General features: G+C 40.2%; 1 protein-coding gene across 1 annotated transcript in view; it reads left to right on the top strand.

Moving 5' to 3' along the window:
- Nucleotides 1-19,947, top strand: part of LOC126187735 (uncharacterized) — a 113,284-nt gene that overhangs the window by 79,239 nt on the left and 14,098 nt on the right. The window contains exon 4 of the mRNA XM_049928984.1: nucleotides 14,596-14,670. Within this exon, the coding sequence (XP_049784941.1) occupies nucleotides 14,596-14,670 (75 nt within the window). The remainder of the gene's footprint in view (nucleotides 1-14,595; nucleotides 14,671-19,947) is intronic.

Here is a 19,947-nt window from a genome sequence, read left to right as displayed (position 1 = left end):
GAACGCCTGAGACACACTGTCCAGCGAGTGCAGGAAGGTGGAGGTTCCCTGCTTTTTTGGGGTGGCATTATGTGGGGCCGACGTACGCCGCTGGTGGTCATGGAAGGTGCCGTAACGGATGTACGATACGTGAATGCCATCCTCCGACCGACAGTCAAGCATATCGGTAGCATATTGGCGAGGCATTCGTCTTCATCGACGCAGTGTGCACATCTTGTGAATGACTTCCCTCAGGGTAACGACATCGCTCGACTAGAGTAGCCAGCATGTTCTCCAGACATGAACCCTATCGAACATGCCTGGGATATATTGAAAAGCGCTGTTTATGGACGACGTGACCCACCAACCACTCTGAGGGATCTACGACGAATCGTCGTTGAGGAGTGGGACAATCTGGACTAACAGTGCCTTGATGAACTTGTGGATAGTATGCCACGACGAATACAGGCATGCATCAATGCAAGAGGACAAGCTACTGGGTATTACAGGTATCGGTGTGTACAGCAATCTGGACCACCACCTCTGGAGGTCTCTCTGTATGGTGGTACAATATGCAACGTAACGTTCCCATGAGCAATAAAAAGGGCGGAAATGATGTTTATGTTGATCTCTATTCCAATTTTCTGTATAGGTTCCGGAACTCTCGTAATCGAGGTGATGCAAAACTTTCTTTGATGTGTGTTTTAATACAGCTTTTTTGTTTTCTGTGAAAACTGACTGCGAGGAAGTAAACAAAACTGCACATTGTCTCGTATACAACTTTCGTATATAAAGATTACACAAAACTGATATCACGGAAAAAGAACACTGAACGCCCATGGTGGGACTCAGAACGTAAAAATTCACTAGAAAGATGCAAACAAGCCTTCCAGGAATAGAACAGTAAAAAATCTCCGGTAAATCTGTTCGTCTTAACGAGTCCAGAAAACCGACGACACTCTTTTCGCAAACCAAGAGAAAATAAGATGCTACAGAGGAAAATTTTCGAACCACAACAGGATTTTGTCGGACTCTGGCAAGGAATGTCCACCGTTACACACTTCAAAACTTATGCATCATAAAATCGGATGGAAAATTAGCATCAACTAATGGAAAGAACTGTCAAGAACTGACACGTTGTTTCTCTGATCTCCTTAACTGCCCTGAATCTGAAACAAGATTCCCAACGTGGGACTGCACTTCCACTTACTCGTATCACTCCCCTAAACATGTAAAGAGATCCACAAACATATACTTAAATTAAAAACAACAAGATATCCAATGAAGACGGAATCCTTGCAGAACTACTAAAGAATCTCGGACCAAAGTCTTTACAGGAACTTACACAAATAATGACAACCATCAGGCAAACAGAAAAACACCTGACGACTGGAAACGTGCGCTTATCCACCCGCCGCACAAGAAAGGAGATGGGGTGAATGTGAGCAACTACGGAGGAATCTCCTGCTACAAGACACCTACAAAATTTTCTCAGCTTGCTTACTCCAGAGAACACAAGAACAGTTAGAACACAAAATTGGCGAATACCAGGTAGACTTCCGCCTGGGTCATTCATGTACAGAACAAACATTTCTAAAATAAAAGGCCAAAAGGAATACTCCAATCATTTGCACTTTCATAGAATTCAAGAAAGCATATGATTCTGTTGACCGAAAGTCCCTATTCATCATCTTAGAAGACCAGGGAATCGATCCAAAACCACTATGACTAATCAGACAGGCAACACCAGCACAACACCAAAAGTTAAATTCATGGGTAAAATCTCCGACACCCTCATGATCAAAGCTGCAGTGCGCCAAGGCGACGGATTATCCCCATTATTGTTCAATCTAGTCATGGACAAAGTAATAAGAGAATGGGAAAAATAGCTGAAAATCCAAGGACACTCGAAACCGACACGACAAGGACGATCCCGGGACAAGATAGAGATCAAGCCTCAGATAACAAAGGGACAGTGACCAAACAAATAGTAATACTAAATGAGTGTGTAGGAAAAGTTAGCCTGGAAATCTCTTTCCAGAAGTCTGAATTCTTCTGCTCAAAATGAAACATACAAAAATTAGACACAAATTCTAGCAAGATAAACAGAGTTACACATTTCAAATATCTACGTGAAATCCTCGAATCTACAGAAGGAGAAAAGATCTCATAGAAGACTAGTCTGCAAAAAGTGAAGAGATATTACAGCAGAACACAAGACCTAAATAAGAAATGCAGGCCCACTCAAACAAAGGTCAGACACTACAACACAGTAATCAAGCTTAAAATACTGTACGCAAGTGAAACATTTAACATTCAGTACGAAAAGCGACATGGAAAGCGTAATGAAGGAAGAACGCAAAATTATGAGAAAAATTCTCGGTTCAAAGCTGGCAGAAAAGGTATACACATCACACTCTAGGAAGACGACAGAGAATATGTCAAACCTAGCAGCAGATGTGAGAAAAGGAAGCCAAAAACACTCGCCACCAGAATTCTGACATAGGGGTCTGGTCAACAATACCACGAATCACTCAGGTCAAACTGGACTTAGAAAAAGCACAAATCCATCCAATAAATTTCAAGACAGAAAAATATCAGAGACAAGACATATAAGTGGAATGTTACGTAAGAGAATTAAGCCACAAAGAAACCAGGGACAAAGTAGGGTTGAGGATAGAAAGAGACTGCACAGAGGAAAAAGTGACAGAACGTGCAAGATCAGAAAGAATGCTCAAATGAGACAAAATTCTTCACGTGATCCTACAGGGTCTCGACGCAAATAACAATAATAATATGATGATGAGAAAGTATATGTACAGTAGAAAATTATATTCTAAACTTTTTTTGTTTCTTTCACTGACGTCATAGTCCCGCAGCGATCACAGGGTCGGTGTGGTTACAACGGACCTGGCAGTGTTAGTGTTAGGGATGGCCAGATGCCCTTCCTGCCACCACCCCGTACCCCAAGGATGGAATCAATGTACCCCAACTATCTGCGTCTAGTGTAAATTGTGAAATAGTGCAGACGAGTTTCAAATGTCTGTGTCGCGTGTAACTGAGGCAGAATGTGGGGACCAGCCCAGTATTCACCTGGTGGGATGTGGAAAACCGCCTAAAAACCACATCCAGGCTGGCCGGCACACCGGCCCTTGTCGTTAATCCGCCGGGCGGATTCGGTACGGGGCCGGCGCGCCTACCGGAGTCCAGGAAGCAGCGCATTAGCGCGCTCGGCTACCCTGGCGGGTAAAATTATTTTCTAAACTGTCTTAGTTAAAATTGATTGCGAAAATGAAAACAAAACCGCACTTACTCAGAGCAGAGCAAAGCATTTTCCATCTCGCAATCTGTTTTAATTGAAAACGGATACATTGTTGTTTAAAGAAATCTATGTCCTATGTCCACATGAATGGTTTCTAGTGTGTTCAGTAAGAATTTGAAGTAAATTGGTCAAATACTTTTCGAGATTTTTGGTAACAACATTTACTCTTTATATACTAAACATTTACCTGTACGTGACTATCCGTCAGAAGCCTGAATAACCATGTTATGCAACGCGGAGCGCTGCGAGACGTGCAGGAAGAGAGTCGATCAGGTTCTGGAAAGTATCGACAGGTACGTGGTGCCGCGTCGACTCCGGTGACGTGGCCAACCGTGCTAGGTTGAGGACCCAGGGCGCACATGACCCGATCGAAGAGGACCCTCAAATACTCGATAGGGCTTTAATCCGGAGAGTTCTTTTGCCGCCTTGGTTTCCTTTACTGCTTGCTCCATGTGCAGATTGAATAATATCGGGGGTAGTCTAACAATGGCTCACTATCTTCTCAACTACTGCTTCCCTTTCCATGTCCTTCAATTCTTATAACTGCTGTCTGGTTTCTGTACACATTGTAATTAACTTACCCTCCCTGAATTTATCCCTAATATCTTCATAATTTCAGAGAGTGTAATAAACTCAATATTCTCTATATCTACTAATGCTATACATTTAGGTTTGCCTTTTTTAAAGCTATCTTCTTGGAACAGTATTGTGTCGTATGTTCTAACAGTTCTCTGGAACCAAAGCTAATCGTTCCCCTAGTCGGGTTCTACTAGTCATTCCATCTTTCGCAGATAATTCATGTTAATATTTTGCAACCATCAGTTATTAAACAGACAATTCAGTAATATTCACACCTGTCAGAACTTGTCTGTTTTTGGAATCTGTGTAATTACATCACATGTTAGGAGATGATGTATATTTTATTTGGTTTATACCATTTCATGGTGTTAGGAATGTGTATAAATAACTCATATAACTTGAGTTTATATATCATTGCAAAACTGTTTGTGGTTTAATTATCACATCTGAAGATGGTGGTAAATTGCCGAAAGAGGCAAATATTTTGTTGACACCGACTTGCATAGGGAGGAACGATCACAAAGATAAAATAAGGGAAATCAGATGGTTCAAATGGCTCTGAGCACTATGGGACTTAACATCTGAGGTCATCAATCCCCTAGGCTACTTAAACCTAACTAACCTAAAGACATCACACACATCCATGCCCGAGGCAGGATTCGAACCTGCGACCGTAGCGGTCGAGCGGTTCCAGACTGAAGCGCCTAGAAACGCTCGGCCACTTCGGCCGGCGGGAAAGCAGAGCTCGTACGCAAAGATATAGGTGTTCATTCTTCCCGCGCTATACGAGATTGGAATAATAGAGAATTGTGAAAGTGGTTCGATGAACCCTCTGCCAGCACTTAAATGTGATTTGCAGAGTATCCATATAGATGTAGATGTAGAGGTCCTGTGAATATTTGTAGCAAATACACAACCTTTACGTAATAAGTTATTCAAAATGGTTCAAATGGCTCTGAGCACTATGGGACTTAACATCTATGGTCATCAGTCCCCTAGAACTTAGAACTACTTAAACCTAACTAACCTAAGGACATCACACAACACCCAGTCATCACGAGGCAGAGAAAAATAAGTTATTATACAGGATGATTCTGTGATAGTGTTACAAACTTTCAGGGATGATGGAGACAAGTAAATGTATCAATTTGGGGTAAGGGATGATGGTCCAGAAACGGCCGAGTCGAATGTTATGTGCGAAAATCGTTCTAATACCTCTGTCGGTGGACCTCCTCTAGTGCAAACTCTTTGATTTCCATATTTTGTGAGGATGTAGTATGGCTATGGACAAAAACAAGAAAAAACTGTCCAGTAAACATGAGCTCTAAAGCCCATATATTAAGAACTAAACTCCGTCCGAACAGGCCTTGGAAGGCCCAATGGTACCTACCGGCTGCCGTGTCACCCACAGCCCACAGGCGTCACTGGATGCGAATATGGAGGGGCATGTGGTCAGCACACCGCTCTCCCGGCCGTATGTCAGTTTACGAGACCGGAGCCGCTACCTCTCAATCAAGTAGCTCCTCAGATTACCTGACAATGCCTGAGTGCACCCCGCTTGCCAATGGCGCTAGGCAGACCGGACTGTCACCATCCAAGTGCTAGGCCAGCACGACAGCGCTTAACTTCGGTAATCTGACGGGAATCGATGTTACCACTGCGGCAAGGCCGTTGGCCCATATATTAAGAGCTATGAGCTTTTGTTCATATTTGCTACTGTGAAACACATCCCTTCTACTGAACAAGTGCTCATAACTCTTGATGTATGTATTTTAGAGTCCATGTTCACTGTAGAATTTCTTCTTGTTTTGGTCCATACTACCTCCTCCAAAAACATGGAAAGCAAAGAGCTTGCAGTAGAAGAGTTCCACAGTCGGAGGTATCAAAACGAATTTCGCTTACCACTTTCGACTCGGTCGTTTTCGGACCAGGATCGTTTACCTCAAATTGATACATTTACCATTCTCCACCATCCCTGAAAGTCTGTATCATCATCATGGAATCATGCTGTATACACATTTATAAGATCGCACGCTTCCGTTTCACTTAATACAAGTTTCAAAAAAATCACTCCTTTGCTTAGTACTGGCTAGCATCCGATCTCTTCATATTCCTATATCTCCTTCTCTTTTCTCGAAGGGTCTCTTTAACTTTCCTATACGCAGCAGCTATCTTTCCCACAGTCATGCACATATGGAATGTACTCAGATCAGATGACGCCAAAGAAATTCGATTTGGAAATGAGGATCTGAGAGCAATGGACGAGTTTTGCAATTTGGGGAACAAAATAAGTGAGATAAGGTAAAAACTATATAAAATGTAGAGTTGCATTAGCATAAAAATTTCTGATAAGAAAAAATACGAGATGAGGCTATAAAATAACTGGATTGATGCTGTCCTAGAGTAAGTACTCCTGCGCCAAAGACGAACGACCAGCAGCTGTGAAGCCTTCTCAGTTGAATGCGGCATCTATGCTGTCTGTAGACAAGTCAGTGTGCCCGTGTCCTATGTTTACGTTAAGGTTTGTTATTTGTTATAAGTGTAACAATAGAGCAACGAATTATTATGAAATTTCACATGGAACTTGGAAAAAAATGCTACTGAAAGCAATCTTTTACTAGAAGAAGTGTGTGGTGAAGACTGTTTATCACATAAATGAGTTTTTGAGAGGTTCAAAAGTTTCCAAGATGGCCGAGAAGACGTCGAAAATGACTCATGCCCAGGACGCCCTTCAACATCAAAAATGGATGAAAATATCGAAAAAGTTGGTAATCTGATTCAGTCTGATTGTCGGTTGAACATTCGATCATTTGCTGGAACTATATGAATTGACCAAGAATGCTTAAGGCAAATTATACGTAATCAATTTAACATGAGAATAGTGTGCTTGAAACTGGTGCCGGGAAACCTCACGACAGAACAAACAGATGCTCGTGAAAATGTTTGTACCTACATTTTGAATACCACTGAAAATTGTCCTAATTTCTTGGAAAGGGTGACAACATGTGACGAATCTTGGTATTACCTTTCTGATCCAGAAAGTAAGCGCCAGTCCATGTACTGGAAGGGCCCAACTTCAACGAGAGCGAGAATAGCTTGAATGAGCAGATCAAAATTCAAAGGAGTGATTTTTTTTCGTTATTCCTTGAATTGTGTATCTTCACTGGGTTGCTGGAGGTGAAACTATTAATCAAAACTACTACCTTGAGGTTTTTACTCTGCGAGGAAAAAATGACACGAGTTGTGAAAAAACAAGTCATGGGTTCCGCATCAAGACAACACACCAGCTCATACCGCTTGTCTGTTAAGAGGTTTCAAGCGGAGTACAGCGTCCCAGTGTTAGACAACCCACCTTATTCGCCTGACTTCGCACCATATGACTTTTATCGATTCCTCTGCATCAAATCTGCATGAAAAGGGGCAAGACTTCAGTCCGTTGATGTAGTTAAAGAAAAAACGGCACGTGTGGTCAAGGAGCTCACAGAGGAAGCCTTCCAGCACTGTTTCCATCAATGAAAAATCCTTAGGGATAGAGAAAGGGCGTATATTGAGGATGACAATAACTAAATTGTAGGTTTTTGAAATAAAAAGTTTTACAGCAATAGTCCCGTTATTTTATAGCTACATCTCATACTAATAACAAATATAAATTTTAGGAAGTCTTTTCTGAAAGTATTTGTATGAAGTGTAGTATAATACGAAAGTGAAACATGGACATTACACGGTAAAGACAAAAAGAGAACAGAAGCTTTTGTAACGCAAAGGTAAAGAAAAATGGCGAATTTTACAGCCGGTGATCAGATGACTAATAGAGAAGTACTAACAAGGGGAGTGCCAGGGATGGCTAATGAAGTTCGGAGTGGGACGGCGCATGTTTGCAGCGCTACCCCATAGAGTTACAATGCCCCATCCATACGGCTAGATGGCCAGCCATTCACGAGAAAAACGCTCCGAAACTTTCAGTCCTGCAGTATATAATACCCATGTGTCCGCTCACTGAACCAAATGGCGCGGTAGCCAATGCAATATTGGTAACAATTCGTGCTTCGTATTTTCAAAGTATCTATTTGCTTTTCCTTATTGAAAAAAAAATACAATGACGTTCAAATTGAAAACTTTTGTTCTTTCAACATTTTCAACTTTTCCAACCAAATTATTTCCTTCAAATATTCGTTCGTATTGTATACTGACAATATTTCATTTCTATCATGTATATTATACATAACATCTGTCGAACAGGAGCGTACGGCTTCCCTCCGACTATAGTTCAATTCTTTTATCTTGGCGGTTCGCGCATGCCAGCCCAGACGCGGGAAATTGCTGCGTTGCCGGTTGAACGCGCCAAGAGAAGCAGCACCATAGTATAGTTCGCAAACTTACGTTTAGGGGGGAGCGCGCAGTTTATGAAGTAAAGCCACCACGGCCGCATTAATCCTTTTGCTGCTACAGAGACGTGCTCCCCGCATTCCGCGATGTGCGCGATTTTGTCATCATTGCACTGTTCGCCATGTGCAGACACATGGTGTTTCGAGTTTCGACTGCTTTGACACACTTTATCATTCGATTTCACAAAAACTATTTGGCCCAAAAATTTGATTATAACACATCTTCTTGACTGATACCTTCCCCCCATAAATGACTTAATTTTGTTTCGATGTTCAACGCAGTTATTGTGCAGCATTAGATGTAGTAAACCATTGCACAAATTTTGAAGAGTTTGCAGATGTAAAAGTCCATAGCGTATACTTTCTGTATGGTCGATTTTAGTTGCCACTAGAAATTTCAAAAAATTACATTCAAACGAATAAAATTCATGAAGTAAGACACTTCGATATTGTTTTTAAAATAAAGAAAATATTGAGCACTGATCAAGGTTTGAACCCAGAACCTTTCACTTAGCAGCCAGACGCAGTAACCATTACACTAACGCAGCTTGTCGTTCATTATATCTCCTGGAGGACTTAAAAAATCACGAAAAATACCGACAAACACTGTTAGTATGATTATGAATTATTCACGTTTCGTCGAAGTACAATAGGAAATAAACAATTACGCTGTTCTTTATTGCGAAAAAGCGGTTAGTGAGAATGATAGAAACACCTTTCCTTGCTATCGCCTTAATTAGGAGGCTTATTGCTTGTTTTGTTTAATTAATTAAATGAATATGAAGCAATTGGTATAAAGAATGCTTTTTCCAAACTTTCTACAAAAGAAAGTCTGCTATCAAGACATTGCTTTTGTTCAATTCCTTTATTTATGACTGAACGTTTCTAAAACTGAAGACACTCGTCCGTGCTCTGCACTGCAGTCGAGCTCTGGCAACGTCGTTCTCTGTTCATTGGCTGACTGTGTTTTGTGACGTCAGATGCGCAGAACGAACCTAAACTCGGCCGCCGTCATAAATGAGGCGCACTTTAGTTCAGGTAAACGATCGACTTCAGTGTCATGAGACCGCTATAAACGTGGGTCCCCATAAAGGGGCATTTGACAAACTTCGAGAGCGAGGGGATAGCTGTGCATCCGCGTTCCCGGCACTACAAACAGGGAAGAAGAACCTAGCAGTTGCTTTTGCGCGCTTGGAACGAGTACACGTGTGTGAAAGTTTTCCTGTTGCTAACGTTTTGTTGTTACAATGCTTCGAAGTGAACACATCGCGAGGGTCTTGTAGAAGATATTACCGACGATTCTCTACACAGTGAGAAATCGAAGTTGCTGATTAAAGATGCTGTTACCCATTTCAATGCAGTGTTGGTTGAAAACGATTTACTAGCGTCAGAAGGTTCACCGTCAATTCCACACGAAGCTATGCTGATGGCACAGAAATTGTACAACACTGTGATAGAGTTCTTGAGTGAAAACACTATTGTGGTTGATGAAGAGTTACTTCACGAGAATGAAGGTGGTGAAGACGTAGAATTCGAAGAGGTTACAATAGACGATTCTTCGGACAAGTATGAACCCCCAGGGGAAAAATCCAAACAGCCTACGCATATTCCGCTAGAATACAAAATACAATGTGTCAACATTGCAAAAGCACATCCTCGGTGGAGTCTGCAGGCGCTGAAAAGTAAAGGATGCCATCGTTAAAAAAAAAAAAAAAAAAAAAAAAAAAAAAAAAAAAAAAAAAAAGGAATATTTATCACGATGGGAAGACGAAAATAAAAAGGGTGGATTTGTATTTGACAAATACACAGCGATAGACTCGTGAACTTACGATCGTTTTGTCGAAGCTAGGCACAATTACCAGCAAGTTACCACTCGAAATCTGCAACAATGGGCTTTAGCAGCGGCCGCACAATATGAAAACTTTGAATTTAAAGCTTCTAGTCGATGGGTGGCGAGATTTAAACAACGGCACAGAATTTGTCAACGGAAAGTAACAAAATTCATATCACGAAAGGAAACGTTGACATTCGAAGAAACCTTGGCTGTTGCAGAAACTTTCCAGCTACAAACTCGAGATTTAATACCTACTTTTGACAAGGACTATATTATCAACACGGATCAATCAGGTATGTGACACAAAATGAAATCACATTCTATAAATGGTATTTCAAACAACGAATACCCATTTGAATAATTCTCATATATAATCATGTAATTGTACAATCGTTTCGGTCATTAAATATCATGCTGTTTCATTTGCTTCCAGGATGTCAGTAACAGTCTACTTTCAGCCGGACTCTCACCCACAAAGGAAGCAAGACCGTACTTGTGACGAGAGTGGACATGAAGAAAGTTACACATTCATATAGAGCACAATATGCTATTACTTTTCCTGGACGTGTCCTGCTGAGTGTTTTCGCTATGCCTGCAGGAGACAACGGGTGCATTTGGACCCCAAGCCCAGAAGACGATCGATGAATATGCCAAAACATACAAGAACGTCATTATGACATCATCAAAATCTGGAAAGCTGACTACAAGCATGCATAACGAGTTTCTTAAAACATCTTTGAAGCCCTATGTTGGGAACAAAAGGTTTCTCCTCATCGTCAACTCCTGAGGAGGGCAAACACAACCAGAACTGTATGACGAGGTTTTCCAGGACGACGCACAACGTCCCACCTGTACCTTCAAAGTTATTCCACTACTTAAGAGCCCAGTAACTCTAAGGCAGATTCCGAGACCTGACCATTGAACTGGAATGCAAACACAGCTATCACCTCATATACTGCATATCTTACTTCCGCCCATAATCTCCACAACAAAACAGGAATCCAGTTAAATACAAGTCGCGGAGAATCACACAAAAACACCACACTTAAAATTCCACGGAAAAAAATTCTCATGAAAATCTTGCCTAATTCGTATTGTACACTAACACCCCAGTCGAGCTAGCTACTTGGCGCCTCAAGTTAATTTGAGGTCTCTTAGCATCGCCTAGAAAACTGGAATGGGCCACGCACAGAAAAACACTCGGCTGATCACAAAGGATCGCCTTCTCCCGACTTCTGAAATACATTACGAAAACATCACCAATCCCGCAGATGGCACACGACTTCTACACTTCATGAGGGAAGCTGGCCAATTCCTCAGTTTCATTGGCTGCAAACCGCTCCAGTAAATTATTTAACATTTATCCCTTTCAGCTAATCAGAATCAGGAGCAGAATGTAGGCATTTTCGTTGGCCATTTCCTGCTCCCATTGAGGACGATTAGGGAAAGACTGGCCCATTTGCTGTGGGCTGGAGAAAACTTCCATCTCTTGGATACCTGCCAGGACTTTTATAAGTTCCTTTCCAGCAGGTGTTGGAAAACACTGGCCATTGTAGCAAAATTACCCACCCTCGTGCTCAGCTTTGTAGACTCTTGCCACCACCCATCGAGGAGGATTAGGGAAAGACTGGCCCATTTGCTGTGGCCTGGAGAAAACCTCCATCTATTAGATAACAGTAATTGGATTCAACATACAAAGTCTGTAAAAAAGTATCAGGAAATTGTTTTTCCTGAGATAACTGTATGTCGCCATGTGCTCGCATTTCAGTGCTGGATGGTGGGGGTGTGACCAACAACACGACCCAGTGCAAGTCGCCTGAATGAAAACCATGCTCATTGTTTTCTTCAGTGCCAACGGGGTGGTTACTATGAATTTGTGCCTAAGGGACAGGCAGTGAATGTTGTATTTTACCTAGAAGTGTTAAGAAGCCTGAAGAGAAGGGTCAGCCAGGTGAGCCCAGCAACCACCAGAAATTGGAAATTGCATCACCACAATGCACCCAGCCCTACCTGCTCCAAGCCACTGACTACCTGTGAGCGAGGTGCATAAAATCCTACGAAACATCCTGCATTTGCTATCCACATAAAATCACCCTTGTTCAGGAGTTGCTTCTTGCTGGCCTGCCAGGAAGACAAATGTTTGCTCTACAATTTCTTGCTTGCACGGAAGTGGACAGTGAATGGCCATCGAATATGGAACAGCTGAGTCCCATTTCCAACTCCAAGGACATGACAATGCACAGGATTGCAGAATATGGGTAACAGAAAATCAGCAGGCACATCAACCAGTACCATTTCATTCTGTGTATGTGACTGTGTGGTGAGGGTTGGTAGCATAATTTATCGTAAGGTTGTATCTTTTTTGAGGAGATGAGGTCTGTGGGTCCTGTTACCCGTACCATCACCAGTAAAGGCTATGAGAATCTCTTGTGTGCCAACATCATTCCAACCCATCAATAGTGTGGATAATATACAAATATTGCACACATAAGAAATTTTGTGAAGCTTCCAGAAATGATAAATACTAACAGCAAATTACAATGAAATGAACACCCTTAGCTGCTTACAGGTGTTGACATACGTCAACAGGGGACAGATGAAAATGTGTGCACGGACCGGGTCTCGAACCTGAGATCTCCTGCTTACATGGCAGACACTCTATCCAACTAAGCCACCGAGGACGCTGAGAATGTGGGTTTCACGGGAGGCATGCCAGAGATAAATCCCTGCAGTCACGCTATCCTCTGTGTCCTCAGTGGCTCATATGGATAGAGCATCGCCATTTAAGCAGGAGATCCTGGGTTCGAGTCCCGGTCGGGGCACACATTTTCATCTGCCCCCATTGATGTATGTCAAAGCCTGTAAGCAGCTAAGAGTGTTCATTTCATTGTAATTTCATTCTAACGAACTGCATGGTCACTGATGGTGTCTGTTCTTTCGGACATGTCCGAAAGAACGGGTACCATCTTAGTATACTAACAGCAAATATTTCCCAGTGGTCAGATTGGAACTGGTGACCCACAGCATGCGAGCCCGCAGTGCTAACTGCTACCTCACATTAAACATGCCACAGCTCATGGCAGTGTATTCAATTTTCAGTTTCAGTGAAACGAAGAAGAATTACAAAAACAGCAGTATTTCTGGAAAAAATAAAGTAATTGTGTTAAAAAGTGAGCTGTGTTGTTACCACAGTAGCACTGGGAAAGCTATCACATGCAAACCCATTAGTTCAAAGTCTGCATGTGTCACCTTACATCTGATTTCTGCCTAATAACTTTTATCTTTCAGTTACCAATAAAAAAACATCATATGCAAAGCTCATGACCCATTGCATTAAAATGCTTAATGTTGCTGTTAGTTCAACATCAGATGTTCTAGTTACCAGCTGCTATGTAGATTTTTGTCTGTCTAAATAATATTAAGAACTCCACTCACTACTATTGGGTAGGTGACACATTCAACAGGACTGTCTGCTCATCTGCTATTGTTTGACATGCTCATTAGGAAATGTTATTCCTCTTTTCAGCAAGCCCACTGGTAGTGAAGTGAGACTGAAACAAAACATTTCATCATAATCACAGAAGAGTTCTTATTAAAAAAAAAAAAAAAAAAAAAAAAACAGACTAAAAGTCTTCTTCATTCATGTGTTGGATCTAGTTCATCTGTTTGAACAGATGATACTAAAACAGATCTTTCAAGCAATGGACTCAAGTACTGGTACACTTTTGCATGAAATCCTTGTCACAACACAGGTTGGGTCTTCCAAGACGTTGTAGAGTTAACCACAGTCACTCACCAAATGCTACAAGCCTTAAATAAAAAGATATCATCAGTTGTCCAAAGCATTAAATGGTGTACATCATACTACCTTGATAAACTTTAAATTTTATGAAATTACTTATACTTAAACATTCGATTTGAATCATTCACAATAAAAAGTGATGTTGAATAACTCAAACAATGGAGGAAGAACAGGAAATTTTAGTGAATGGAAAGAATTCACTATTGAAGTTCTACAGCATTAAGTTTGGGGTCCACTCATCTTCCTTAGATAGATTGAACCATGTAACTTGGATATCCAGGACATTTCATAAATAGTTCTTACTACTGAAGTGATGTTTCTGGCAAATGATATTACACAATGGGGCAAGTAATTTGCTATGTTAGTACAGTAACACTTATAAAATTCTAAAACATCCCTTAAAAAAATAAATATGCATTTTTAAATGGAATGTCATAATTTATTTAATCACATTCATTACCTCTTTTCACAGAATTAACTGTAAAAATGTGAGACAGCAATTAATTTATCCCACACATCTTATATACGCTCTTTCACAATATGTTTGGTGTCAAATCGTTATCTACATTAAATATCCATTTAATCTGTAAACGTATATTTTAGGTTTCATTAGGTTTCGTTCTCTTTTTCGAGACCTAGTATTTATTTAAAATGCTGTAGTAGCTGTCTCTCATATTTCATTCTCTTTTTCCAGATCCAGTATTTATCTACAATGCTGTAGTAGCTGTCTCTCATATGAATTTACATCGCTGGGCTGAGCCATTCGCAGGTAACGTGTGTTATGTGTCAATGTCAATGATGCATAAATATCATTGTTACAGCACTGAAATGCTGCTAGTTACAGTTTAGTGTGCCTGCCCTTTACTGTTTTCTGCAATATACTAGGAATTACAGTCATATACTTTCTTGCAACTTTTTTAGATGTTATTGAAAACAAATGGGGCAAATAGTACGACATAGCAAAGATGGAATTACAAAGTAACTCGCCAAATTTTTATTTATGAAACGTCACCTTGTGGATATTAAAATCATCTCTCCACATCAATGACTTGTGTCTGTGACAGAATCCTAAAAACAATTTCGCAGACTGAAAACTTCTAAGTAATCATAAGTTTACCTGCATTTCTTAATAAATTTCACTTTTGGGAAGTTAAATAGAATAAACTGTACTTACAAAATGTACATTTTGTTTAATATGACCAATTTTTCCCGTTTCATGAAGTTTATAAAACTTTCACTTTGTTTAGAAAACGATTAATGCACATTGATGGAAAGAGGGAGATAAGAGATGGGGGGATGGGGGAGGGAGGAGTCTGACTAGTTGTAAGCAACTGGCAGGCCCAGCTCTTCTGTAGAGGGAAACAGGCAGCTACCAATGGCAATGAAAATGCTGCGTGAGTAAAATTACTTCATTTGAAGACTGAAATGCTCCATCTCAAGTAATGTTTCTTGTGGAAGAGACACTTAACAAAGAGACAAGGAGAGATTCACAATGGCAGAGGAGAGATTCACATTGACAGACTGTATTACAGACATGAACTTAACCTCAGAATGTGGAAATGTAATATGTGGCATCCCAAAAGGATCAGCACTGGGTCTGTATTTGTTCTTAATCTACATAAATGATCTTCCTATGGCTTTAATGGGTGAACTGAAAACTAATGGGTGCTGATGACACAAGTGTCCTAATCAAAGGTCCAAACTCAGTCTTCCCAGACACAGCTCTGATGATTACAGAACATGCCTACTGTCTTAACATCACAAAGACACATATTATGCAGTTTCAAACAAACAAGAAACATGTACTAACACCAGAAGTGGACATTATTGGTCATACACTGAACGAAACTTTGTGTAAAATTCATGCAATCCGCACAGTCAACAAACACAGGGTGTCCCTCAAAGGGGTTTACACTGTTTGGATTTTAATAACCAAAATAAAACTTCGAAGTTTTAAGTCGCATAGATTGTCACAACATTACTGATAACGTTTTACTGTTGAAAATGTTCACAATTTTCTCCATTTACAGCAGTACAGCATCTGCAATGCTGTGGAACAGATCAAAACACAAGTGTTGTGGTTGCCACTTGAATGGATACACAGGCACTCACAATCACCTCTCTCAAGTCATACTGCAAATGTGGCTTTGTGTATGCCGCATGGAGTGGCTGCGCGGTTTGAGGCGCCATGTTACAGATTTGTGTTTGTCTTGTTCTTAGCATAAGTTAGTTTAAGTAGTGTGTAAGTCTAGGGACCAATGACCTCAGCAGTTTGGTCCCTTAGGAATTCACCCACATTTGTGGCTTTGTGGTGTAGATAGTGTCCTTCGGAGTTCCACACAGATATAAATCTAGCAGCAGTAGCTCAAGAGATCTGCGTGGAAACTCAATACTTCCTCATAGTCCTATCCACCTCCCAACAGATGTTTCATTGAGGAGTTGCCACATGTCATGATGTTAACGTGTAGGTGCACCACCTTGTTGAGAAAAACAATCTTCAGCTCAGTACAGTTGGTGAACATCTGGTACAATTCATTCCTGCAACATGATAAGGTACTTCACATCTATCACTTGAAAATTAACAGCTCATTCTCCTGTAATATGTGAGTTATTTTTTGCCCAGTACATACAGTTATGATGATTGATTCAGTTTAAATGTCACCTCATCAGACCAAACAATGACATCAATCAAATGATCACTATCGCAAATTCATTCACAAAATTTGAAGCACCTATCCAGATCACTCTCATTCATCATGTTAAGCACCCTGGGAATACAGGGTTTCCACTTTGCTTACCTTGAAATGCAGTAAGCACTCAATTTGCTCACACCTGATTCACATGCAGCTTTCTGTGAAGTACTTCTTAGGGGATTTGTGAAAGTTTGTACCATTCCATCCACTCCTCTTTCATCCACTACTGATTTCTTTCTGCCACACTGTCCCTTCCTCTCAAATTTGTCACATAGTTTCATTATTGTTACATGTGGTGGTGGTGTAGTATCATACTCTGCCTGCCATTGTCTCTGCACTTCTTTCACGTTTTCACATTTCCAACAACACGTTAAAATCAACTTTCTTTGCTCCAAGGACACATTGACAGCCATCTCGATTTTACATGACTACACACACTAGCCATGAGAGCACCATATAATCACAATTAGATCAGATTATCTTTAATACCTCCTCAGACATTAAAGTTATAAACTCCTTTTTAGGGACACCCTATATATAAACTAATCAAGAATTTTAGTTCAGTATGTTTTGATCTTCAATGTATTTTTCATTGTGTTAGTCTAAAAACAAGACTATTAGCTTGTTTCACATCCTATCACTCCCTGCTGCCTTATGGGATTATTTTCTGAGGCAGTGCAGTTACAGTAAATAAAGTACTCATATGGAGAAAGATGTAAGCATATTGGAATTTTTATGCTTCCTTCCCAGTACATTTCCATCTACTATGTAATGCTTCTTGTTACTGAAAATGAAAATCAGTTTGAGCTGAACTGTGATTTGCACGATCACATTACAAGACACAACAATGATTTTCATATATATTCTGCTTCCATGTTTAGGGTTCAGAGTGGAGTTCTGTACTCCAGCACAAAGATATTCAACAATTCCCTTCTTATGCACAAAATGAGGATTCCATACCAGTTCAGACAAAAATTACAAATATTCCTCATTATTGAATCACACGAATTATCTGATTATCTAGAATCAGCACTGAATATTTCTATTATCTAAGTGGTAAGTCAAAGTGTTCATCACAGATCTGCAAGGCAAGTAGTGGCATGTTATACAATACACAGATGTATGTATTTATAGATGTTGGAAACTATTTTCTAAAAAAAATCAAATACAAAATAAACCACCAATGTAGTCAAGTAAATATTAAGCTATCAGAAGGAAATAAGCAGTGGTTATGTGATACAAATGAAGAAGCAGCAGCTTTTCTCAAACTAGCATCTACCTTCCTAATTTACTGAGTTAAATTACGCAGGCATAAGCAGCATACTGGTGATTTATTGTTAATGCAGTGTACAGATTAAGTTCATATTGTTTGTTTGTGTTTTGACAAATACCTTGGTCCTGAGTCAGGTGGAAAGATTGAACCAGGAACTTTGAAGGTTCTGTGAGAAGCTAAGCTGCAACTTCCTGGACTTATGCCATAGGGTTGAGAACTGTAGGGCCCCTTAAGTGGGTCAGATGTGCACTACACAACAGAGGCTGTTACCCATGTAGTTGACGGTGTGGGGTATGCACAATGGTATTTTAGATTAGCAACTCTCCATTCAGTCCACATAATGATAGTTGTAGGAAACCCAGATCAGTGTAAGATTGAAAGAAATGCCTGCCGCAGGTGAGAATGTTAAAATCCTAGTGGTTAACTGCCAAATCATTCACAGCAAAGTGCCAGAGTTCAAAGTGCTCCTGAAATGCTGTGAAGCTCATATAATACTAGGTATAGAAAGCTGGTTGAAACCTAAAATTAATATCAGTGAGATTTTTGGGGAAAATTTAATTATATATTGAAAGGATAGGCTAATGGAAAAAGGAGGCAGTGTGTTTGGCACAGTAGACAAGAAACGTAAATCTACCAAAATAGAAATTGAAATTGTTCTAGAGAATGTTTGCGCAAGACTCAGTATCAGGGAGGGCATACAATGGTAATTGGATCCTTCTATTATTCACCAGACTCATCTCCTGATGTAACCAAAAGCTTTAGAGAAAGCCTCAGTTTACTTATTCATATGTTCCCCAATCATACTGTAATCATCATTGGAAACTTTAATCATCCAACCAGCAATTGGGAAAATTATAGTTTTGTTACTTGTGGGCTTGGATCTAATGGCAATAAATAGACCTGATCTCTTTTAGGACATCCACATCAAAACTAGTATCAGTGACCATGACATGGGTGTGGCAACAATGATTACCATAGTACGTAGACAACTAAAACAAGCAGAAAGATATATATGTTCAATAAATCAGATTAAAAAAATCAGTAGTGTCACATCTGAATGAGGAAGTTGGTACTTTCAGCTCAGGTAAAGAGCACACAGAAGAACTATAGTTGACCATGCACTGGACAGATATGTACCCCATAGAACAATTCCTAATCGGAGGGATCTCCATGGTATACAGTCACTCTAAAAAAAACTTCTAAAGAAACAGAGACTACAGCATATAAGTGTAAAACAAAGCATAGTAATGTAGATAGAGAGATGCCATATAAAACACATTTGCCTGTCAAGAGAGCAATGTGTGAAGCCTTCAATGACTACCATAGCAGAATATAATCAAATGATCTTCCATAAAAGGTGAAGAATTTCTGGTCGTATGTAAAGGCTGTTAGTGGCTCCAAAGTTAATGTCTGAGCAGCGAATGAGACAAGAACTTAAGTTGAGGGTATCAAAGTAAAAGCTGAAATGCTTAGCTCTCTTTTCAAATGTTTCTTTACGAAGGAAAATCCAAGAGAATTGCCCCAATTTAATCCTCGTATCAATGAAAAGATGAGTGAAACCAGTATTGGTGTCAGTAGTGTTTAGCAACAGCTGAAATGATTAAAAGAACAAAGCTGCAGGGTGTGACGGCATCCCTGTCAGATTTTATACGTATTTGCAGTTGACTTAGTCCCTATTCTATCTATAATCTAATGTAGATCTCTCGATCAAAAAACAATGCCCATTAGTTGGAAGAAAGCACAGGTCACACCCATCTACAAAAAGGTTAGTAGAAGTGATACACAAAACTGCCATCCAATATATTTGACATCAATTTGTTACAGAATATTAGAACATATTCTAATCCCATACATAATGAGGTATCTTGAACAGAATGACCTCCTCCATGTCAACCAGAATGGGTTCCAGAAACATCGATCATGTGAAACCCAACTCCCAATTTTCTCACATGACATTCTGAAAGCTTTGGATCCAGGCTATCAGGTAGATGCGGTATTTCTCGAGTTCCAAAAAGCATTTGACTTAGTACCACACCTACACTTATTATCAAAAGTTTGATCATATGGGATATCAAGTGAA

Source organism: Schistocerca cancellata, chromosome 5 (assembly GCF_023864275.1).
Source record: "Schistocerca cancellata isolate TAMUIC-IGC-003103 chromosome 5, iqSchCanc2.1, whole genome shotgun sequence".
NCBI classification, from domain to species: domain Eukaryota; kingdom Metazoa; phylum Arthropoda; class Insecta; order Orthoptera; family Acrididae; genus Schistocerca; species Schistocerca cancellata.
The sequence above is the reverse complement of the archived record's forward strand: the minus strand, read 5'-3'. Positions and strand labels throughout refer to the sequence as shown.